General features: G+C 38.5%; 1 protein-coding gene across 4 annotated transcripts in view; it reads left to right on the top strand.

Moving 5' to 3' along the window:
* The window catches only part of SLFN5 (schlafen family member 5), a 41,681-nt gene extending 20,512 nt beyond the window's left edge, over positions 1–21,169 (top strand). For all 4 annotated transcript variants that reach the window (XM_028109243.2, XM_028109241.2, XM_028109244.2 and 1 more), the window contains 2 exons: positions 9,735–10,455; positions 10,809–21,169. In XM_028109243.2, the coding sequence (XP_027965044.1) occupies positions 9,735–10,455; positions 10,809–11,619 (1,532 nt within the window). In that variant the 3' untranslated portion in view covers positions 11,620–21,169. The remainder of the gene's footprint in view (positions 1–9,734; positions 10,456–10,808) is intronic.
* Positions 21,170–23,905: the final 2,736 nt, after the last annotated feature.

Here is a 23,905-nt window from a genome sequence, read left to right as displayed (position 1 = left end):
TATCTACATGAAATTGATAAATGATTTGGGGGAAGAATTGTCATTTTACAACAGTGAATTTTCTTATAGTTGAACATGGGATGTTTGGCCACTTGAATTAAAGTCTTCTTTTACTATATTTCATCAAACTTAAGAAAACAATATTGCACTATTATTTTATTTACCACTAAAAGAGAAAATATTAACCAATTAAATTAGAAGATGTATCTTGATTTCAGAGATGTTAAAGTACATTTATAATCAGCAAAATATGATACATCTCTCAATTGTTTCAAAGTTTTATCTGTATTGTTACTATATATGTTAAATTTTATTCCTAGAATGATAAGTCAGTCATAAAAAGACAAATACCTATGTCACTCCTATGTGGAACTTAAGAAACAAAACGAAGAAAAAAAAGAGACAAACCAAAAAACAGACTCTTAACGATAGAGAACAAACTGGTGGTTACCAGAGGGGAGGTGGGGGGGAAATGGTTGAAATAGGTGATGGGGATTAAGAGTACATTTATCATGGGGCGTCTGGGTGGCTCAGTCAGTTGGGCAGCTGCCTTCGGCTCGGGTCTTGGTCCCGGGGTCCTGGGATCGAGCCCCGCATCGGGCTCCCTGTTCAGCGGGAAGCCTGCTTCTCCCTCTCCCATTCCCTCTGCTTGTGTTCCCTCTCTTCCTGTGTCTCTGTCTGTCAAATAAATAAATAAAATCTTTAAAAAAAAAAAAGAGTACATTTATCATAATGAGCACCTAATAGAGAATTGTTGAATCACTATATTGTACACCTGAAACAAATATAACACTGTGTGTTAACTACACTAGAATTAAAAATTTTTTAATTGATTACTAGACAGATCTTTGTATGATAATAATTTCTGATTGTGAATTGCTGGCATGTGAGAAAGCTCTTAGTTTAAAAATATACAGTTTACCATTTCCAGACATTTTACTTAATAATCTTGTTAATGCAAAAATAAAGATAATTTTGAAATAACTTTTCCTATATTTATACATGTTATTTCTTTACTTGGTTTAATTCACTGGCCAACAATTCCAAAATGATGTTAAATTAAAATAGTAAGAGGAGAAGCCCTTAGTTTAGTTCACTTTTTTTTTAAGTAGGCTCCACACCCAGCATGGAGCCCAATGTGGGACTTGAACTCATGATCCTGAGATCAAGACCTGAGCTGAGATCAAGAGTCAGATGCTTAACCAACTGAGCCACCCAGGCACTCCCAGTTTATTCCACTTTAATAAAAAAAAAAAACTTTAGTATTTGTCTGATCCCAGACAAACTGTACTGGTATGCCCAATTACTTGCTAAATACTCAATGTACCACAGGTATCCCAAACTGAGCATTTCCAAAATCAATCTTCCACTCTGACAATCTTCTATTTCTCCTGTATATTCTGCATATTATTCTGTATTAAGTATTCTTTTTCTGCCATTTCTTCCACATTATCTCTATGAATCGGAGAGTCCATCCTGCATCCAGCCAAGCACAGAAATCTGTGTTCATCCTTGTCTCTTCCCCCTACCCTGGATTCAAAACTCAAATTTTGTGTTTATTTGATTTTTTTTTTTCTGGGGCAAAGGTTCATAGATCTGCTTAGATTCCAAATTTGGGATTGTGATGTGAAAAAGTTTAAGAAACTTTTTTCTACATATAAAAAAGCCAAAACTTTTTTTTAAAGAACACTTTTAAAAATTAATTTTAAAATTTACATGTATAAAAGGGACTTTTTTCTTATACAGTTCTAAGGGTCTTGAAATATATAGATTCATGTAACCACCACCAGAGTTAAGATACAGAATAATTCCATCACCCAAAAAAGACCCCTTCACACTGCCACTCTGTGGTCAAACTCTCCAATCCCTAGCCCTCAGCAGCCATTGATCTATTTTCCATCCTTATCATTTTGCCTTTCACACAATGTCGTGTAGGACACATCATATAGTTTATAACCTTTGCTAGGCTTTTTTCCCAGATTTATGGAGATATAATTGACATTTAACATCATGTATAAGGTGTACAGCATGATGTTTTATTTTTTTAAAAAGGTTTTATTTTTCGGGGCGCCTGGGTGGCTCAGTTGGTTAAAAAGGTTTTATTTTTCTAAGTAATCTCTACAACCAGTGGGGGTTTCAAACTCATAACCACAAAATCAAGAATTGCGTGCTCCACCAATTGAGCCAGCCAGGCACCCCCAGCATGATTTTTTTCATACATGTATATATTGCAAAATGACGACCACAATTAGGTTAATTAACATAAACATCACTTCACATAATTACCGAGTATGTGTGTGTGTGTGGTGAGAACATTTACGTTCTCTCTTAGCAACCTACGGATATATAACACAGTATTTTTTTATTATTTTTTTTATTAACCTATAATGTATTATTTGTTTCAGGGTACAGGTCTGTGATTCATCAGTCTTACACAAATCACAGCGCTCACCATTGTACATACCCTCCCCAATGTCCATCACCCAGCCACCCCATCCCTCCCACCCCCACCACTCCAACAACCCTGTTTGTTTCCTGAGATTAAGAGTCTATTATGGTTTATGTGTCTCTCTGGTTTCATCTTGTTTCATTTTTTTCCTCCCTTCCCCTATGGTCGGTCCTCTGTCTTGTTTCTCAAATTCCTCATATCGTTGAGATCATATGATACTTGTGTTCTCTGTTTGACTTATTTCGCTTAGCATAATACCCTCTAGTTCCATCCACATCGTTGCAAATGGCAAGATTTCATTTTTTTAATGGCTGCATAATATTCCATTATATATATACCACATCTTCTTTATCCATTCATCTGTCGATGAACATCTTGGCTCTTTCCATAGTTTGGCTATTGTGGACATTGCTGCTATAAACATCGGGGTGCACGTACCCCTTCAGATCACTACATTTGTAACTTTGTGGTAAATACCCAGTAGTGTAATTGCTGGGTCATAGGGTAGCTCTATTTTTAACTTTTTGAGGAACCTCCATACTGTTTTCCAGAGGGGTTGCACCAGCTTGCATTCCCACCAACAGCGTAGGAGGGTTCCCCTTTCTCTGCATCCTGTCGTTTCCTGACTTCTTAGTTTTAGCCATTCTGACTGGTGGGAGGTGGTATCTCATTGAGGTTTTGATTTGGATTTCCCTGATGCTGAATGATGTGGAACATTTTTTCATGTGTCTTTTGGCCATTTGGATGTCTTCTTTGCAGATATGTCTGTTCGTGTCTTCTGCCTATTTCTTGATTGGATTATTTGTTCTTTGGGTGTTGAGTTTGATAAGTTCTTCATAGATTTTGGATACTAGCCCTTATCTGATATGTCATTTGCAAATATCTTCTCCCTTTTTGTCAGTTGTCTTTTGGTTTTGTTGACTGTTCCTTTGCTGTGAAAAAGCTTTTTATCTTGATGAAGTCCCAGTAGTTCATTTTTGCCCTGGCTTCCCTTGCCTTTGGCGATGCTTCTAGGAAGAAGTTGCTGCGGCTGAGGTCGAAGAGGTTGCTGCCTGTGTTCTCCTCAAGGATTTCGATGGACTCTCGTCTCACATTTAGGTCTTTCATCCATTTTGAGTCTATTTTTGTGTGTGGTGTAAGGAAATGGTCCAGTTTCATTCTGCACGTGGCTGTCCAATTTTCCCAACACCATTTGTTGAAGAGACTGTCTTTTCCATTGGACATTCTTTCCTGCTTTGTCAAAGATTAATTGACCATAGAGTTGAGGGTCCATTTCTGGGCTCTCTATTCTGTTCCATTGATCTATGTGTCTGTTTTTGTGCCAGTACCATACTGTCTTGATGATGACAGCTTTGTAATAGTGCTTGAAGTCCGGAATTCTGATGCCACCAGCCTTGCTTTTCTTTTTCAACATTCCTCTAGCTATTCGGGGTCTTTTCTGGTTCCATACAAATTTTAGGATTACTTGTTCCATTTCTTTGAAAAAAGTGGATGGTATTTTGATAGGGATTGCAATTGAATGTGTAGATCGTCCTGGGTAGAATAGACATTTTCACAATATTTGTTCTTCTGATCAATGAGCATGGAACATTTTTCCATTTCTTTGTGTCTTCCTCAATTTCTTTCATGAGTATTCTATAATTTTCTGAGTACAGATTCTTTGCCTCTTTGGTTAGATTTATTCTAGGTGTCTTATGGTTTTGGGTGCAATTGTAAATGGGATCGACTCCTTAATTTCTCTTTCTTCTGTCTTCTTTTTGGTGTATAGAAATGCAACTGATTTCTGTGCATTGATTTTATATCCTGCCCCTTTACTGAATTCCTGTATGATTTCTAGCAGTTTTGGGGTGGAGTCTTTTGGGTTTTCCACATAAAGTATCATATCATCTGCAAAAAGTGAGAGTTTTACCTCTTTGCCTATTTGGATGCCTTTGATTTCTTTTTGTTGTCTGATTGCTGAGGCTAGGACTTCTAGTACTATGTTGAATAGCAGTGGTGATAGTGGACATCCCTGCCATGTTCCTGATCTTAGGGGGAAAAAAATCTGTTTTCCCCCATTGAGTATGATACTCGCTGTGGGTTTTTCATACATGGCTTTTATGATATTGAGGTATGTACCCTCTATCCCTACACTGTGAAAAGTTTTAACCAAGAAAGGATGCTGTACTTTGTCAAGTGCTTTTTCTGCATCTATTGAGAGGATCGTATGGTTCTTGTTCTTTCTTTTATTAATGTATTGTATCACATTGATTGATTTGCAGATGTTGAACCAACCTTGCAACCCAGGAATAAATCCCATTTGATTGTGGTGAATAATCCTTTTAATGTACTGCTGGATCCTATTGGCTAGTATTTTGGTGAGAATTATTGCATCCATGTTCATCAGGGATATTGGTCTGTAATTCTCCTTTTTGATGGGGTCTTTGTCTGGTTTGGGGATCAAGGTAATGGTGGAGTCATAAAACGAGTTTGGAAGTTTTCCTTCCATTTCCATTTTTGGAACAGTTTCAGAAGAACAGGTATTAATTCTTCTTTAAATGTTTGGTAGAATTCCCCTGGGAAGCCGTCTGGCCCTGGGCTCTTGTTTCTTGGGAGATTTTTGATTACTGCTTTAATTTCCTAACTGGTTATGGGTCTTTTCAGGTTTTCTATTTCTTCCTGGTTCAGTTTTGGTAGTTTATACATCTCTAGGAATGCATTCATTTCTTCCAGGTTATCTAATTTGCTGACATGGAGTTGCTCATAATATGTTCTTATTGTTGTTTGCATTTCTTTGGTGTTGGTTTTGAGCTCTCCTCTTTCATTCATGATTTTACTTATTTGGGTCCTTTCTCTTTTCTTTTTGATAAGTCTGGCCAGGGGTTTATCAATCTTACTAATTCTTTCAAAGAACCAGCTCCTAGTTTTGTTGATCTGATTTACTGTTCTTTTGGTTTCTATTTCATTGATTTCTGCTCTGATCTTTATTATTTTTCTTCTCTTGCTGGGTTTAGGCTTTATTTGCTGTTCTTTCTCCAGCTCCTTTAGGTGTAGAGTTAGGTTGTGTATTTGAGAACTTCCTTGTTTCTTGAGAAAGGCTTGTATTGCTGTATACTTTCCTCTCAGGACTGCCTTTGCTGCATCCCAAAGATTTTGAACAGTTGTATTTTCATTTTCATTTCTTTCCAAGAATTTTTAAAAATTCTTCTTTCATTTCCTGGTTGACCCATTCATTCTTTTGTAGGATGCTTTTTAGCCTCCATGTATTTGAGTTCTTTCTGACTTTCCTCTTGTGATTGAGTTCTAGTTTCAAAGCATTTTGGTCCAAAAATATGCAGGGAATGATCCCAATCTTTTGGTACCAGTTGAGACCTGATTTGTGACCTAGGATGTGATGTATTCTGGAGACTATTCCATGTGCACTAGAGAAGAATGTCTATTCTGTTGCTTTGGGATGGAATATTCTGAATATATCTGTGAAGTCCATCTGGTTCAGTGTGTCATTCAAATCTCTTATTTCTTTGTTCATCTTTTGCTTAGATGATCTGTCCATTTCAGTGAGGGTGGTGTTAAAGTCCCCTACTATTATTGTATTATTGTTGATGTGTTTCTTTGATTTTGTTATTAATTGGCTTATAGAACTGGCTGCTCCCATGTTAGGGGGAATAGATATTTAAAATTGTTAGATCTTCTTGTTGGATAGACCCTTTAAGGGTGATTTGGTGTCCTTCCTCCTCTCTTATTACAGTCTTTGGTTTAACATCTAATTTGTCTAAGGATTGCACTCCAGCTTTCTTTTGGTGTCCATTAGCATGGGAAATGGTTTTCCACTCCCTCACTTTAAATCTGGAGGGGTCTTTGGGTCTAAAATGAGTCTCTTGCAGACAGCATATTGATGGGTCTTGTTTTTTTATCCAATCTGATACCCTGTGTCTTTAGATTGGGGCATTTAGCCCATTTACACTTAGGATAACTATTGAAAGATATGAATTTAGTGCCATTGTATTGCCTGTAAGGTGACTGTTACTCTATATTGTCTGTGTTCCTTTCTGGTCTGTGTTACTTTTAGGCTCTCTCCTTGCTTAGAGGACCCCTTTCAATATTTCTTGTAAGGTTGGTTTGGTGTTTGCAAATTCTTTAAGTTTTTGTTTGTCCTGGAAGCTTTTTATCTCTCCTTCTATTTTCAGTGACAGTCTAGCTGGATATAGTATTCTTGGCTGCATATTTTTCTCGTTTAGTGCTCTGAATATATCATGCCAGTCCTTTCTGGCCTGCCAGGTCTCTGTGGATAGGTCTGCTGCCAATCTAATGTTTCTACCATTATAGGTTACATATCTCTTCTCCCGAGCTGCTTTCAGGATTTTCTCTTTGTCTCTGAGAGTCGTAAGTTTTACTATTAGATGTCAGGTTGTTGACCTATATTTACTGATTTTGAGGGGAGTTCTCTGTGCCTCCTGGATTTTGATTCCTGTTTCCTTCCCCAAATTAGGGAAGTTCTCTGCTATAATTTGTTCCAATATACCTTCTGCCCCTCTCTCTCTTTCTTCTTCTTCTGGGATCCCAGTATTCTAACGTTGTTTCGCTTATGGTATCACTTATCTCAAATTCTCCCCTCGTGATCTAGCAGTTGTTTATCTCTCTTTTTCTCAGCTTCTTTATTCTCCATCATTTGGTCTTCTATATCACTAATTCTCTCTTCTGTGTCATTTAACCTAGCAGTTAGAGCCTCCATTTTTTACTGCACCTCATTAATACCCTTTTTGATTTCGACTTGGTAAGATTTTAGTTCTTTTATTTCTCCAGAAAGGGGTTCTCTAGTATCTCCTATGCTTTTTTCAAACCCAGCTAGTATCTTTATAATCGTCATTCTGAACTCTAGTTCTGACATCTTACTAATGTCTGTATTAATTAGGTCCCTGGCAGTCCGTACCACCTCTTGTTCTTTTTTTGAGGTGAGTTTTTCCATCTTGTCATTTTGTCCAGATGAGAATAGATGAATGAGAGATCAAAATGCTAAAACGTTAACAACAACCCCAGAAAAATATACACTAAACAAATCAAAAGGGACCTGTAACTGGGGGGGAAAGAAAGGGAAAAAAAAAAAGAGAATATGATCAAGCTGGTGAATAGAACAGAGCCACAGACTAGATTTTGGATGTATTTTGGTCTGTTGGAATAAATTACCTCCTAAAATTTTAAAGAATGAAAAACTTATATATTTTCAAAAAATAAGGTTAAATACAATGAAGGGATAGAATATGACTAAAAATGAAAATTAAAAAAGATTTTTAAAAAGGAATTGATAAGATGTTGGCTGAAAAAGGAAAGAAGAAAAATTCAACTAAAAAAATAGAAAAAGAAAAAAAGAAAGAGAAATTAAAAAATTAACTTTGAAAGACTAAAGAGGGGCACCTGGGTGGCTCACTTGGTTGGGAGGCTGCCTTCGGCTCAGGTCATGATCCCAGGGCCCTGGGATCGAGCCCTGCATTGGTCTCCCTGCTCGGTGGGAAGCCTGCTTCTCCCTCTCCCACTCCCCTCTTCTTGTATTCCCTCTGTCGCTGTCTCTCTCTGTCAAATAAATAAAGAAATCTTAAAAAAAAAAAAAGAGAGAGAGAGAGAAAGAAGGAAGGAAGGAGGGAAGGAAGGAAAGAAGAAAGACAGGAAGAAAGAAAGAAAGAAAGAAAAGAAAGAAGACTAATGACTCATGGTAAAAAAAAAAAAAGCCATGCATTCTATGTGCAATATTCCCCTAGCGCTGGAGTTCTGCCGTTCTCATTGATTGGTAAACTTGGTCTTGGCTGACTGTTCATGCTGATCTTCTGGGGGAGGGTCCTGTTGCCGTGGTTCCCAAATGTCTTTGCTGGAGGCGGAATTGCCCCGCCCTTGCTGGTCCAGGCTAAGTAATCTGCTCGGCTTTGCTCTCAGGAGCTTTTGTTCCCTGCAAGCTCTCCGGACGGCTTTGGAGGACCAGGGTGAAAATGGTGGCCTCCCAGTCTCCGCCCAGAGGAGCTGAGAACTCGGGGCCCCGCTCCTCGGTGTGCCCCCAGAGAAAAGCAGTCACTCCCGTCTCCCTGGTCTCCGGCCGCACTCCGTGCTCACCCGGCCTGTGACCGAGCGTTTCTATCTCTGGCTCCCGACCCCGTGTGGAGTCTCCAAACCCAGCAGATCCCTGCGGTGCTCTCCCGCGCCGCTCCTCCCAGGGCGAGAGGGGAGTCTCCCCAGCTCTGCCGCTTGTTGGGTCCCTCCTGGAGGAGCAGTGGCGCGACTGGGCCGCGGATCACGGTTTATGGCAACCCCGAGCTGAGAGCCCGCACCTCGGCTCGGTCTCTGCAGCCGGCTTTCCCACTCCGATACCTGGGAGCTCTGCCGCACTCAGGCACCCCCGGTCTTTCTGTGACCCCGAGGGGCCTGAGACCACACTGTCCTGCGAGGGTTCCACCCCCCGCTTAGCCACTGGAGCGACGTCCCTCAGCGGAGCCGACTTCTAAAAGTTCCGATTTTGTGCTCCGCGGCTCTAGCACTTGCCAGAAGCGGCCGACGGAGGCCCCCTCCCCCGCCGTCTATCCTCCCGAATATCGCCTCGGATTCACTTCTCTGCACGTCCTACCTTCCAGAAAGTGGTCGCTTTTCTGTTCATAGAGTTGCTGTTATTCTTTTCTTCAGTCTGTTGAGTTTGTAGGTGTTCAGAATGGTTTGATCCCTATCCAGCTGAATTCCTGAGACCAGCTCCTCCACCATCTTGCTCCTCCCACCTATAACACAGTATTGTTAACACTAGTCAGTGTTGCCAGGTGTTAAGATGGCACTATAATGCCTTGTTCCCCATCCTCATTTCCTCCTTTGTGCTTTTCACAACACAAACTTCTTGGAGGTTCTTGCATGGACCTTGCTGTTTCTTGTCTCTGTGCTTTACTCATGAGTCCCCTTTTGCCTGTTTCTCTATTCTCCCATCCTTCGGAAAGCTAACTCACAGCCATCCCTTAAGAAGCAGCTCAGGTGTCTCCTTTTTCATAAAGACTTTCATATTTTTTTTTTCTCAAGGTGTACCTCTCGTTTGTAATTGCATAATGCTCTGTGCATTTCTTTCCCATTGTATTTACCACTTTGTATAATTATTGTTTCTCTCTGTTATGCCAGTCAATTATCAGCTCCAGCAGACTGGGAATTGCTTGATCTTTTCATTATTAATGCATGCTAGTACTGATACATGGTTGGGCCCAAATATGGAGTGAATCTATTACATATAATGATGATTACTAGCTTGTCTTGGGATTCTCTAATTTATTCCAATTCTTTCCCTGTTTAGTATTATCAGACAGAGTGGTGTATACTCCAGAAAACCTCTACAAGGAACTGTTCTCAAAACATAAAGGACTCAGAGACTTAATAAATAAGGAAATGAGCCGTTTCTCTCAAGGAATACTGATTTTTTCTCGAAGCTGGGCTGTGGACTTGGGTCTGCCAGAGAAGCAGGGAGTAATCTGTGATGCTCTTCTGCTTTCCCAGAACAACATCCCACTCCTCTACACCATCCTCAGTGAGTGCAATGCAAGCAGGATGGGCTATTCTATGACAGTCGCCCGTACCTTAAAGCAGAAGCTGGTGAACACAGGTGGCTACACTGGGAAATTGTGCATCACTCCCTTGGTCTTCCTGCTGAATCCTGATAGAACAGCAGAGACTCTTCATTGTTCAGATTTGCCAATTTACCCCGAGTCCTATAACCTTAGAACCACCCAGCACGTGGAAGCTCTGTTACAGTCCCTTGTGATAGTCTTGCTTGGATTCCGATCTTTCTTAAGTGAAGAGCTGGGCTCTGAGGTTTTGAACATACTCACAGATAAACAGTATGAGTTGCTGTCAAAGAACATTCGCATGACCAGAGAACTGTTTATTCATGGCTTACCTGGATCAGGGAAGACCATCCTGGCTCTTAGGATAATGGAGAAGATCAGGAATGTTTTTCACTGTCAACCAAGTGACATTCTTTACATCTGTGAAAATCAGCCCCTGAGGAAGTTTGTGAGGTATGCAGCCTAACTATATCCATTTTCTTTTTTTGGAGTAACTTTGACTGGTTTGGCTTTAAATTCACTTGCTAAAATTCATATTGTATTTACTATGTCTAGAAGAGTTTAAGAGTAGAATTGATGGGTGCCTGGGTGGCTCAGTTGGTTAAGCCTCTGACTCTTGATTTTGGCACAGGTTATGATCTCAGGGTTGTGAGATCGAGCCCTACATTGGCTTCTGCACTGGGTGTGGAGCCTGCTTAAGATTCTCACTCTCTCTCTGCCCCTTACCCCTCTTTAAAAAGGGGGGGGGTAGAATTGGCTTCCTTTGTTTGAGTGGGGAAACCTGACTATGTTTCTTACATTTTCAGCAAGAAAAACATCTGCCAGGCAGTGACCCGGAAAACCTTCATGAAAAATGACTTTCAAAAGATTCAGCACATCATTATTGATGAAGCTCAGAATTTCCGTATTGAAGACGGGGACTGGTATGAGAAGGCAAAAAACATCACTGAGAGAGAAAACGATTGCCCAGGAATTCTCTGGATCTTTCTGGACTACTTTCAGACCAGCCACTTGAGCCACAGTGGCCTCCCTGCTCTCGAAGCCCAGTATCCAAGAGAAGAGCTCACCAGAGTGGTCCGCAATGCAGATCCAATAGCTAACTACCTGCAAGAAGTAATGCAGGAGGTCAAAGAAAATCCTCCACCTAACATCCCCCTGGGGTCCCTGGATATGGTTCGTAAAGCTAAATGGGCTCAGGGTATTCCAGGCAACTTTGAGATTATGGAGTACTTGGACTTGGAAGAGATGGTTGTCCAAGTAGCAGAGAAATGTCAGTCTCTCTTTAGGAATGGTTATTCTCCCAAGGACATTGCTGTGCTTTTCAGCAAAGCAAGTGAAGTGGAAAAATATAGAGATAAGCTCCTAAGAGCAATGAGGAAAAGAAAAATATCTCAGCTCAGTGAGGAATCTGACCTGTTAGTACAGATCAAGGATGCATCAGATATCATGGCCAATCACATTGTGTTGGACAGTGTCCGACGATTTTCAGGCCTGGAAAGAAACATCGTTTTTGGGTTCAATCCAACAGCAGCCGAGCCAGCTGTTTTCCACAATCTTCTGCTCTGTCTGGCTTCCAGGGCGAAGAAACATCTCTATATTCTGAAGGTTTCCATTTGACAGGAAGATCCCAGTCTAAGAAACAATTAGGTAGCTCTCATCTCTAGTTAACCATGAAACCAGGTGACCTAAACATTTAATCATCAAATATTTAACGAGCACTCACTCTGAGGCGTATATTCTTCTAGGTGCTGGGGTGGGGGAATGGGTTAATGATAGGGTAGAAAATAAGATAGACAAGATTCCTTCTTTGGGGCAGAGGTAAATCATACCTAAGTACACAAATACAAGTACAAGAATTTCGGTTAGTTATGAGGGACATCAGAGTAGTGATTAGAGGTGCCTGAGCTGCAGAGACTCTGTGTGTGTGTGTGTGTGTTTACACATAGGTAGGTAAGTAGATAGAGGGAGAAGCTGGTTATTCAACATGGTTGGGGAAGTGCTTAGTGAGGGAAGACGTCATGAGAAGATCTTTGAGCCATGTGTGCCAGGTGGACTCAGATATTTTCACTATTTTTAATACAGCAATGCACAGACATGCCTGAGTAAGAGGCACTGGGAGAGTAGGAAGGGCGGAGGGGGGTCATGTGTCTGCCCTTTTATGGGCCAGAAACGGTTGTACAATAGTTCAAAATGTAAGATCAGAAGGTACAAACTGTAATTTCTTATAAACCATATTACATTATTCTTTTTCATTTTATTCTTTTAATGATGTTAGTAATTTTGATCACTGTCTTTAAATTGGATTATTTAGGGGCGCCTGGGTGGCTTAGTTGGTTAAATGTCTGCCTTCAGCTCAGGTCATGATCCTAGGGTTCTGGGATCAAGTCCCCATCCCTCAGCAGAGAGTTTGTTTCTCCCTCTCCCTCTGCTGCTCCCCCTGCTTGTGTGCTCACTCTCTCTCTCTCTCTCTGTCAAATAAATACATAAAATATTTTAAAAAATAAAATTGGATTATTTGTTTTTTAGGTGTTGAATTGTATAAGTTCTTTATATATTTTGGATACTAACCCTTTATCAGATATGTCATTTGCAAATATCTTGTCCTGTTTAGTAGGAAGGCTTTTAGTCTTGTTGATTGTTTCCTTTGCCATGCAGAAGCTTTTTATTTTGATGTAGTCCCAATAGTGTATTTTTGCTTTTATTTCTCTTGCCTCAGGAGACCTATCTAGAAAAATATTGGTATAGCTGATATCAGAGACATTACTACCTTTGCTCTTTTCTAGGATTTTTATGGTTTCAGGTCTGACATTTAGGTCTTTGATTCCATTTTGAGTTTATTTTTGTGTATGGTGTAAAAAAAGTGGTCCAGTTTTGTTCTTTTCCATGTAGCTGACAGTTTTCTCAACAGCATGTGTCAAAGAGACTCTTTTTCCCACTGGATAGTCTTTCCTGCTTAATTGTGTATTTTTAAACAATTACATCTTGTCTCCTTTATTGGCTTATTAATTATAACTCTTTGTTTTGTTATTTTAGTGGCACGTTAAGGGTTTACAGTATATATCTTTAACTCATCACAGTCTTCCTTCAAGTGATATTATACCATTTCATGAACTTTATAACACTCTACTTCCATTTCTCCTTCCCAGGCTTTGTGCTTTATTGCCACACACTGTACTTCTATATATGTTATACATACCACAACACGTTGATATTATTTTTGCTTTAAACAGCCACTTGTATTTTAAAGAGTTTTAAATAATAGGGAAAAAAATTCTTTTTTTTTAATTTTTTATTGTTATGTTAATCACCATATATTACATCATTAGTTTTTGATGTAGTGTTCCATGATTCATTGTTTGTGCATAACACCCAGTGCTCCACGCAGAACGTGCCCTCTTTAATACCCATCACCAGGCTAACCCATCCCCCCACCCTCCTCCCCTCTAGAACCCTCAGTTTGTTTTTCAGAGTCCATCCTCTCTCATGGTTCGTCTCCCCCTCCGACTTACTCCCCTTCATTCTTCCCCTCCTGCTATCTTCTTCTTTTTCTTTTTTCTTAACATATGTTGCATTATTTGTTTCAGAGGTACAGATCTGTGATTCAACAGGCTTGCACAATTCACAGTGCTCACCATAGCACATACCCTCCCCAATGTCTATCACCCAGCCACGCCATCCCTCCCACCCCCCACCACTCCAGCAACCCTCAGTTTGTTTCCTGAGATTAAGAATTCCTCATATCAGTGAGGTCCTATGATACATGTCTTTCTCTGATTGACTTATTTCACTCAGCATAACACCCTCCAGTTCCATCCACGTCGTTGCAAATGGCAAGATCTCATTCCTTTTGATGGCTGCATAATATTCCATTGTGTATATATACCACTTCTTCTTTATCCATTCATCTGTCGATGGACATCTTGGCTCTTTCCTCAGTTTGGCTATTGTGGACATTGGTGCTATAAACATCGGGGTGCACGTACCCCTTTGGATCCCTACATTTGTATCTTTGGGGTAAATACCCAGTAGTGCAATTGCTGGGTCATATGGTAGCTCTATTTTCAACTGTTTGAGGGACCTCCATACTGTTTTCCAGAGGGGTTGCACCAGCTTGCATTCCCACCAACAGTGTAGGAGGGTTCCCCTTTCTCCACATCCCCGCCAACATCTGTCGTTTCCTGACTTGTTAATTTTAGCCATTCTGACGGGTGTGAGGTGGTATCTCATTGAGGTTTTGATTTGGATTTCCCTGATGCTGAGCGATGTTGAGCACTTAGGGAAAAAAAATTCTTTATACTTACCATTTCTGATGGTTATCCTTCCTTTGTGTGAATCCAGATTTCTATCTTGCATCATTCTCCTACTCAAAGAAATTTCTTCATTTTTTATAGTGTAGATCTGCTGCTGATGAATTCGTTCAGATTTTGTATGTACAGAAAAAAGCATTTCACCTCTGTTTTTGAAAGATAGCTTTGTTGGGTAGAGGCCTAGATTGATAGTTTTGTTTTTCAGTTATTTAAATATATTCCTTCATTGTCTTTTATCTTGCATAATTTCCAACAATAAATCTGCTGTCATCCTCATCTTTATTGCTCTGTACACAATGTATCATTTTCTGACTGCTTTTAAGATTTTATTATTGGTTTAGGTGATTTAATTATAATGACCTTAGGTAATTAAAAAAATTTCTTGTGCTTGAGATTTGTTGAAAACTCCTTGGGTCTGTGGGTTGACAGTTTTCACTAACTGAAAATTTTTCAGTTCTTCTCTCAGTTCTTTCTCTCTCTCTTTTTACATGATTTATCTTTTATTGGGGTGAACTTATTTTATTTAAAAAGATCCATCATCAATTATTTCCTGCAATATATTTTCTATACCCCTTCTTCTCCTCAGATACTTCAATTATATGTATATCAGGCCACTTGACTATGTTCCACAACTCACTGATGCTCTGTGCCTTAAATTTTTTCTCTGTGTTTTATATCAGCTGGTTTCTGTTGCTGTCTTCAAGTTCACTATTTTTTTCTTCTTTGTACAATGTTTAATATGCCATGAATACCGTTCAGTGTATTTTTCATCTTAGACATTGTTTCATCTTCTAATCCTTTTCTAGAAGCTTAATTCAGATCCTTTTTTAATATTTTTCTTGTTTCTACTTAATATGTTCAATCTTTCTTCCATTTCTTGAACATATGGAATACAATTATAATGTCTATTTCAACCTTATAGTCTATTAATTATATTGGCTGTGTTAATTCTGAGTTAGTTTCAAATGGATTTTTTTCCTCTCTATGGTTGGTATTTTCTAGCTTCTTTGCATACATGGTAATTTTTTATTCAATGCCAGACATTGTGAGTTTTACCTTATTGGATGCTGAATGTTTTTGTATTCTTACAAGTACTTTTGAGCTTTGGTCTGAGATATGGTTAAGTTACTTGGAATTAGTTTGATCTTTTTGGATCCTGTTTTTAAGCTTTGTTTTACAGAACCAGAGCAACATTTAATCTAGGGTTAACTTTTTACACCTACTGAGGCAAAACTCTTCTGAGTACTCTCTTACCTAATGCCTTGTGAATTTTGATGTTTTTCACTCTGGTTGGTGGGAATAGGGACTATTTCTGATCTATGTGAGCTCCAAGGATTGTTCCCTCTAATACTTTTGGGTGGGTCTTTCTTCATCCTCAAACATTTCCTCACAGACACAAGTTGATAAGTACTCAGCTGAATACTCAAAGGGGATGCTTTGCAGGTTTTAGAATTTTCTCTTTGTGAAGCTCTGTCTTCATTGGTATTCTGCCCTACAAAGTCTAGTTTCCTTGGCCTCCCTAAAGTCCCAACTCTGTCTATTCACTTCACAGAGATTGCCAAACTGTACCTAAATTTTCCCCTTTCTGAACTGCAGCCTAGAAACTCTATAGGCAGTAAACAGAGGCAGTAATAGAGATCACCTCATTAATTTCCCATATCTCAGGGATCAGTTCTTCACTGAACCCTGTCATTTCATATGTTTTGTCTGATTTTGCAGTTGCAAAGTGAGGATAAATATGATCCCTGTTACTCCACTAAGACAATGAAGCAATATGTATAAAGTTCTTGGGGGAAAATTTTTGACCTAAAAATATTAAATCTAGCTAAAATATCATTCTAATTCAAAGGAAGTTCATGGATATTTTTGTATAGGAAAGAATTCTATAAATACATAACTCATTAATCGTGCTTTTTTTTATGTTATGTTAGTCACCATACAGTACATCATTAGTTTTTGATGTAGTGTTCCATGATTCATTGTTTGTCATTAAGTATTCTTGAGTAAAAATTACTCAGTGAGGAAATCTAGCTAAATCAGGCAATATGTGAAAATAAAGGATAATGGTAATTGGACTTTAAGTCCATTCACCTGTGTATAACTAAGATAAATAGGAATTATGATTACAGAAAATACTGTTATAAACCTTGACAAAGTAAAAACATTTTTATATCACATAGATTTTTTTTTTGTTTCAGTGAACAAAAGCAGGCTCTGGACAATTTAAACAAAAACAAAAAGAATTTATTGGAATCATGAGGGAGGACCACTCACAGAATCAAAGACAAGCTGACCAAATAGGCCTTAGAGAAGATTAGTACCTGGGAAGATCCAAGGATCTAGATGGCTGGTAGGAATTGGCTCCAGTCATTTTCTTTACTTTGGCTTATGAAGATCAAATTACAGTGAAAGACTTGTATTTGCCTAGTGTGGATACTCCACTCCACTCTTAGCTACCATAGCAAAGACCCCTTGGTTGAAAATCTCCAAAAGTCGATGTAACATGGAAAGAATATTGGTTACTAGTATAGGGTGAGAGGATGTTCTGTAGGTTGAAACAACAGATGCCCATTATGGTAATCAACAAAAGTTAGGGAGTCAGGAAGGAGAGTGAAGAATTCTAAATGCTAACGTCATCTTTCATGGCAAGGAATTGATTAATACTAATACAGATTTTAATGTAACTTTAAAAATGATTCCAAGCATTTTAATTGCTTTTTTCAATTTAATTGTTTTAATGTTGGATCTTTTAGTAGCTAAAAGTTCTTAGGTTAAGAAATATATTATGTAGTTCAGCTCTTCAATTTTATTAGTTGCCTTTTCTTCCATTCATTTCAAGTAAAATGTGAAAATAATTTTTAAATAGTATGTATAATATCTTTCCACTTAATATAATTACTTTTGTCTAGCTGTTCTTATAGATTATGTGATATATTAAAAAAACCTGCTTTCTGGTATATTTTTAACCTTGAATGTTTCTGATTGCTGGGATTATGGGTGATGTGTTGCTTCTTTTTTTCTTTCAGTATTGCTAGAATTAATTTTATTGACTTTGTACCTTTGTATAAAGACCTCAAAGGTCACATGTTGAAATCTCTCTCTCTCTCAAAACAGAATTCATAGAAATAATGGAAAAGATATCTTAAAGCATTATTATATAGTCATGCTCTAAAATAACAAAAGCACTTCTCTGTGGACCAAAAACTATGAGGCATTTGCAGAAGGAGGGAAGAGTGGGTAAACTATAGTAATAGACAGAGGTTGGCCCCACCACAAGCCCAGGACAACAACTCTACTGCAAAGTCAGGATTCACAGCCAGAAACTTAATGTGAGACTGAGGCCAATTCCATTTGACCTCCTTGTGGCCACATCTAGGCCTCAAACTAAAATACCCATACCTCAGGCTTTCTTACTGTTGGCACTATTGGCAGATTGAGCTGGATAAATCTTTGTTGGGGGTGGGGGGCTTTCTGGGGTATTATAAGATGTTTAGCAGCAACCCCCTACTCCCAGCTACAACAAACAAAAATGCCTCTAGATATTGCCAAGTGTCCCTCAGGGGGCAAAAGCACCACTGCCATATCTCCCTAGACTAAAATAGGTTCCAGAATAATGGGCAGAATAGACGAGTCCAACATGTACCATACTACCATCAAGATTCAGAACATTAAAGATATTTTTAATCCTAAAGAGAAAAAAGTTTAGATAATTTACAAAAAGAAGAATGGATTTGACAGTAACTATTTCATTAGCAAGACTGGATGCAAGAATATGGGCAGTAGGTTCAAACTGTTGTGGAAAAACAACTTTGAACCTAGACTTCTCTCCCCAAACTATCATTCAAAATTGACAGCAAAATAAATACATCTTCAGGCTTGCAACACCTTGGGATTTTTTTTTGAGTCATGACCTATATCTGAAAGACTCACTGAATAATGTACCCAGCATGAGAAAAATGAACTGAGAAGGAAGTTGTAGTTTTAAGAAAGAAGGGTGAACAAATAAATCAGTAAAACGTAAAGTTAATCTATGTATATTATTTTCTATTCAATAGCCTTCATATATGCAAACTGCATCCACTTAGAATTTATCATGAAAGAAAAAAGTCCTGTAGTAATTTTAAAAAAAGATAAATTAAGAATAACTGTAAGAAGAAATGTACACACTCTGTGTGAATAAAGCTATGAAATGAAACTGAAGAACCCAAAGAGAATTGGAACCGATAAAAAGCAGACTGTTGTTGTTGTTGTTGTTGTTGTTGTTGTTTAAGATTTTATTTATTTGTTTGACAGAGAGAGACACAGCAAGAGAGGGAACACAAGCAGGGGGAATGGGAGAGGGAGAAGCAGGCCTCCTATAGAGTAGGGAGCCCAATGTGGGGCTCTATCCCAGGACCCTGGGATCACAACCTGAGCTGAAGGCAGACGCTTAGAAACTGAGCCACCCACGTGCCCCAAGCAGACTGTTTTTGGATAAGAAGACCCCAAATCATAAATTACACATTTTCACTAAGTAATCTATAAATTTAATGTTATTCCAATAAAAATACCAACAGATCTTTCCTTGAAGCATCGAAATGAGTTTAGTCATTGAAAGATAAAAAGCAAGAATATCCAGGAAAAATCTAAAAAGGAAGAAATCTGAGGGTAATTAACATTACCAAATATTAAACTGTATTTTAAAGGTATTGATTAAAACGATGTGGTTCTGCTGTGTGGCAGGTCAATGGAACAGACTAGAATGTCCAAAAATAAATCCAACTATGTGTGTGAATGTAGCATATTTTAAAGCTTGTGTTCAGATTAGTTGGAGAAAAGTGGATTATTCAATAAATGATGTTAAATGACTCGGGGACCTATCTGAAAATATTTAAGCTTGTGTCATGCATCACACTTGACACCAAATAAATTCCAGATGGACCTAATACTTATGTGTAAAAATAAGGAAACCACAGAAGTACATGAAGAAAAAGTGGGACATTTATTTTTATAATCTTAGTATAGGGAAGGCCTAAATAGAGCTCTCAATCAGAAAGCATGAAAGAAAACTATTTTTTTAATATTGACTATTTTATTATTATTTTTTTAAAGATTTTATTCATTTATTTATTTATTTATTTGAGAGAGTGAGTGGGAGAGAGCAGAGAGAGAATCTGAAGCAGACTCTGCACTGAGCACAGAACCCAATGTGGGGCTCAATCCCACAACTGTGAGATCATGACCTGAGCCGAATCCAAGAGTCAGATGCTTAACTGACTGAGTGACTGAGGCACCCTGAAAATATTGACTATTTTAAACAAAATTATCTTTGTAGCAAAAACACCACAACAAGTTCAAGAAACAACACACTGGGGAAATATTTGCAACAAAATTCAAAGACAAATAGTTAGCTCCTTATTTTTAAAAAAAAGTTTCTACAAATCAAAGAGAAAAATTCTAAGCTCCTAAAAAGAAAATTGGCAAAAGACCCAAATGTGGAAGAACATAGTAAAGGAATTTAAAATATTTCCTGAACATACAGAAACTTTAGTCATGATATAGAAGTATCAGTTAAAAAATATAAGACATTAGTCTTTTTCAGTTATTAGACTGAAAAAAAATCATTAATTTCAAACCTAATGGTTTTACTGTTTGGCAGGGGGAAAACACTATCATACATTGCCATAAAGTTCTGTCAAGAACAATCTGGCAGAAGCTGTGAACAAAATTTTTTTTAAAGATTTTATTTACTTAATTGACAGAGAGAGCACAAGTGGAGGGAGCAGCAGAGGGAGAGGGAGAAGCAGGCTCCCCGCTGAGCAAGGAGCCTGATGTGGGACTCCATCCCAGGACCCTGGGATCAGGACCTGAGCCAAAGGCAGACACTTAACTGACTGAGCCACCCAGGCATCCCAACTGTGAAAATTTTAAATGCACATTTCCCTGAGGCACCTGGGTGGCTCAATCAGTTCCGTGTTGGACTCTTGATTTCGGCTCAGGCTATGGCATCGGGGTCACAGGATCAAGCCCCTGCATTGGGCTCCACACTCGGTGGGGAGTTTGCTTCTCTCCCTCTCCCTCGTTCTCCCTCTCCCTCTCCCTCTGCCCCTCCCCCAGCTCTTGCTCTCTCACTCTCCCTCTCAAATAAATAGATATTTTTTTAAAAAATAAATAAATGCACATATCCCTTTACCGAGCAATTCCTCTTTTAGGAATTTATTCTATGTAAATGCTCAAACATGTATGAAATTACTTCTGTACAGTTAATTGAAGTTCACTTTATTTCTAATAGCAGAAGACTGCAAAATAGTAGATATCCACTGATTAACTTAGGGCATATCAACACATTGCAACACTATGAAGCCATACAGAACAAGAGATCTCTATATGTATTGATGGGAGACCATTTCTACATTGTATATAGAACAAAGCAACATGTGCAAAAATGCCTATCTTTTGCTTATAGAATTGATATAGGTATGTGCTTTTAAATGCATTAAATATCTTTTGAAGCATACTAAAAAATTGGTAATAGTGTTTGGCTCTAGGGAAGGACAAGTGAGCATCAGGGGAACACAGATGAGTAAAAGACAGCTTTTGCTTTTTGTGACTTTTGGATTTTATATAATGTAATGATTTCGAGTATTTACTGATGTGATTTTTGCCGTGTGTGTGTATGTGTACTTTTGATGTAACAGTTTTATGACTTACTTTCTTAGTTTTGTATGGGGAGTGGGGAGGGATAAATTTTGAAAAATACAAAAAGTTTAAAAATAATATTATAAAACTTTGCCAACTAGGATTTGTAAGTACTAACACTTTTTTTCATATTTGCTTCTAGCTTCCTTTTAAAATAAAAGAAAGAAAATGCCTTAGCAAAATTTGAATTCCCCTTTCTTCTCTTTCCCATGCAATTTCTCTCCCCTTTACCTGGCAGCAAAAATCATCATGATTTGGGTGGGTGCCCTTTCAAGCTATCAGTTAATAGTTTTACATATGCACATGGCAGCATCATTACCCTCAGGAGTGGCAAAGCACAAAGTGAAGGTGGAGAGCAGGGCTTTGGGAAATCATGTGACTGTGGCATTTCATTTCTCTGGTAACAATAATAATTATAGGGATGGTGGGGTGGCTCAGTTGGTTAAGTGTCTGCCTTCAGCTCAGGTCTTGCCTGGGATCGAGTCCCACATCAGGCTCCTTGTTCAGTGGGGGGCCTGCTTCTCCCTCTGCCGGCTCTGCATGCCGCTCCCCCTGCTTGTGCTCTCTCTCTCTCTGACAAATAAATAAATAAAAATCTTTAAAAAATAATAATTATAAAAATTGAAGAGTAAGCTGGCTTTTTCTGATGGCTCCAGGAAGTATACACAGTGAAAAAATTGACATTGAGAGAAAAACTATCCAGCTGAAAAGATCCACAGAAAACCCCAAAGCCTTCACAGTTTGGGAAGAGTTCCTCATCCTCTGGAGTTGCTGGGCAGCTATGGCTCAGCACCAAGCCAAGGGCCTGAGTGTTCAGTGCCAATTAAATCTGCAACCACACCACGTCCCTTACACTATGGGAAGGGCACTGTGTGGAAGAAGTGAGACCTTGAGATATGGAATAAGGACATTTGGGCAGATGCTGAGTGAGAACATTGGATGCCCAAATATCTTTTGACAGGTTGGCCACACTATGACTAAGGGAACGAGACTTCCCAAACAAAAAGGCTTTCTAGAGCTAAACAACTGCAGTTAGGCTAGCTGCCTCACAATCTGATGATGATTTTCCTCAGAACCAACCCATCTCATGGTAAGCTAGATCCCAAGTAGTCCAGATGCAGAAGTGAAGGCCTATTCTAGGAGGAGACAGCCTGAACACAAAGTTCCAGCACCTCATCAGTGTATGTTGGCAGAGCCTGGGGAGCAAGTTTGGGAGTGTATACTAAGGATGTTCAATGAAGGAGGATGCAATAGAAAGCTCAATCTGGCTGAAATCATTGACACTTAGCTGGAATTGAAGGCATTGGCTTGGGAGTGGGGGTATCTGAAAGGGAAGAAGTGGAAAAGTGGAAAAATTAGAAAATCCTCAAACAAGGTGACAATCATCATTATATATAATAATTCAATTAATATTAGAGGGCTTATCCTATACCAGTTCTTGGGCTTGATGCTGGTAACATAAATATAACACAGTTACTGGTTTTATTTTTTTATTTTATTTTTTAAAAAGATTTTATTTATTTATTTGACAGAGAGAGACACAGCGAGAGAGGGAACACAAGCAGGGTGAGTGGGAGAGGGAGAAGCAGGCTCCCCGCAGAGCAGGGAGCCTGATGTGGGACTTGATCCCAGGACCCTGGGATCATGACCTGAGCTGAAGGCAGTCGCTTAACTGACTGAGCCACCCAGGCGCCCACACAGTTCCTGGTTTTAAAGAGATCATAATCTACTGGCATAATAAGAGACAAAAATATAATTATGATTCTATGAAGTGAAATGAGGAAACAAATGCATGGGCCATATGGAAACACCAAGAAGAGGTACTTTTGAAGTCAGTGAGGATTGGATTTATTCCTAAATAAGGTGGCACTTGAATTGAGTTTTATTACTAATTCTTACTTTGAAATAATCTCCAATTTACAGAAAAGTTGCAAGTATAGTAAGTTGCCAATATCATGCCCATCATCCTATAATACTTGAGAATGTTTTACCTACCAAAAAGGACATTGTCCTAAATAATCAAAATACAACCATCAAAATCAGGACATTAATATTTATACATGATTACCATCTAATCATTAGATGCCATTAAAATTATGTTGATTGTCCCAGTAATGTCCTTTATAACAAAAATCCAGTTTAGAATCATTATTTGAATTTAATTTTTTACATCTCTAGTCTCCTTAAACATGGAAGAGAGGAAGAAAAATAGTTCAGTTGGGTACTTTTTGGGTACCTATGGTACATTAAGATGGCTAGCAAGTACTGTACACAATAAAAATATTTTGAGCTATGATAAAAATTATACTCTTTTCTACTAAAATGTAATCAAATGAGTGTGTTGGTTATCACTACTAAAATTAATTTTTTTGAAAATTTTTACTAAAGAGGTAAAAGAAAAAGAGGTATACAGCTTCACTTGTGGCAAGCTAACATTTTCACTGAGAACAGCTAGACGAGACAGTTATAATATACAAGGCATTAGAAAGCTGAGGCAACCAGCTTTGCTTTGCTTTAAACAAATCAGAGATTGGCAAAGTCAAATTGGATAGCTCAACGTGTCAAACCTATCCTTGGGTCAGCTAAGTCTCTAACTGGATTAAGATAATCAGCTGCTATTATATCCACCCTGCAAAAAAGGTGTGAATTCTTTTGAGAAGACAGTATCATCTAGATCCGTTAGTTTTTTCATACACAGCATCTGGCATTTAATTGAAAATTACCTGGCATGCCAAAATACAGGGCACATGACCAAAGACCAAGAGGAAAGAAAATACAATATAAATAGACCAAAGGTAATCCAAATATTGGAACTATCACCAAGGGCTGGAAAAAAAAGCTATTACTTATATGCTTAAGAAAATAGAGAAAAAGAAGGGCACCTGGGTGGCTCAGTCATTAAGCATCTGCCTTTGGCT

Source organism: Eumetopias jubatus, unplaced genomic scaffold (assembly GCF_037043125.1).
Source record: "Eumetopias jubatus isolate StellerSeaLion01/CBP00866 unplaced genomic scaffold, mEumJub1_p1.0 scaffold_10, whole genome shotgun sequence".
NCBI classification, from domain to species: domain Eukaryota; kingdom Metazoa; phylum Chordata; class Mammalia; order Carnivora; family Otariidae; genus Eumetopias; species Eumetopias jubatus.
Note: the sequence above shows the minus strand (reverse complement) of the source record. Positions and strands in the feature narration are given on the sequence as shown.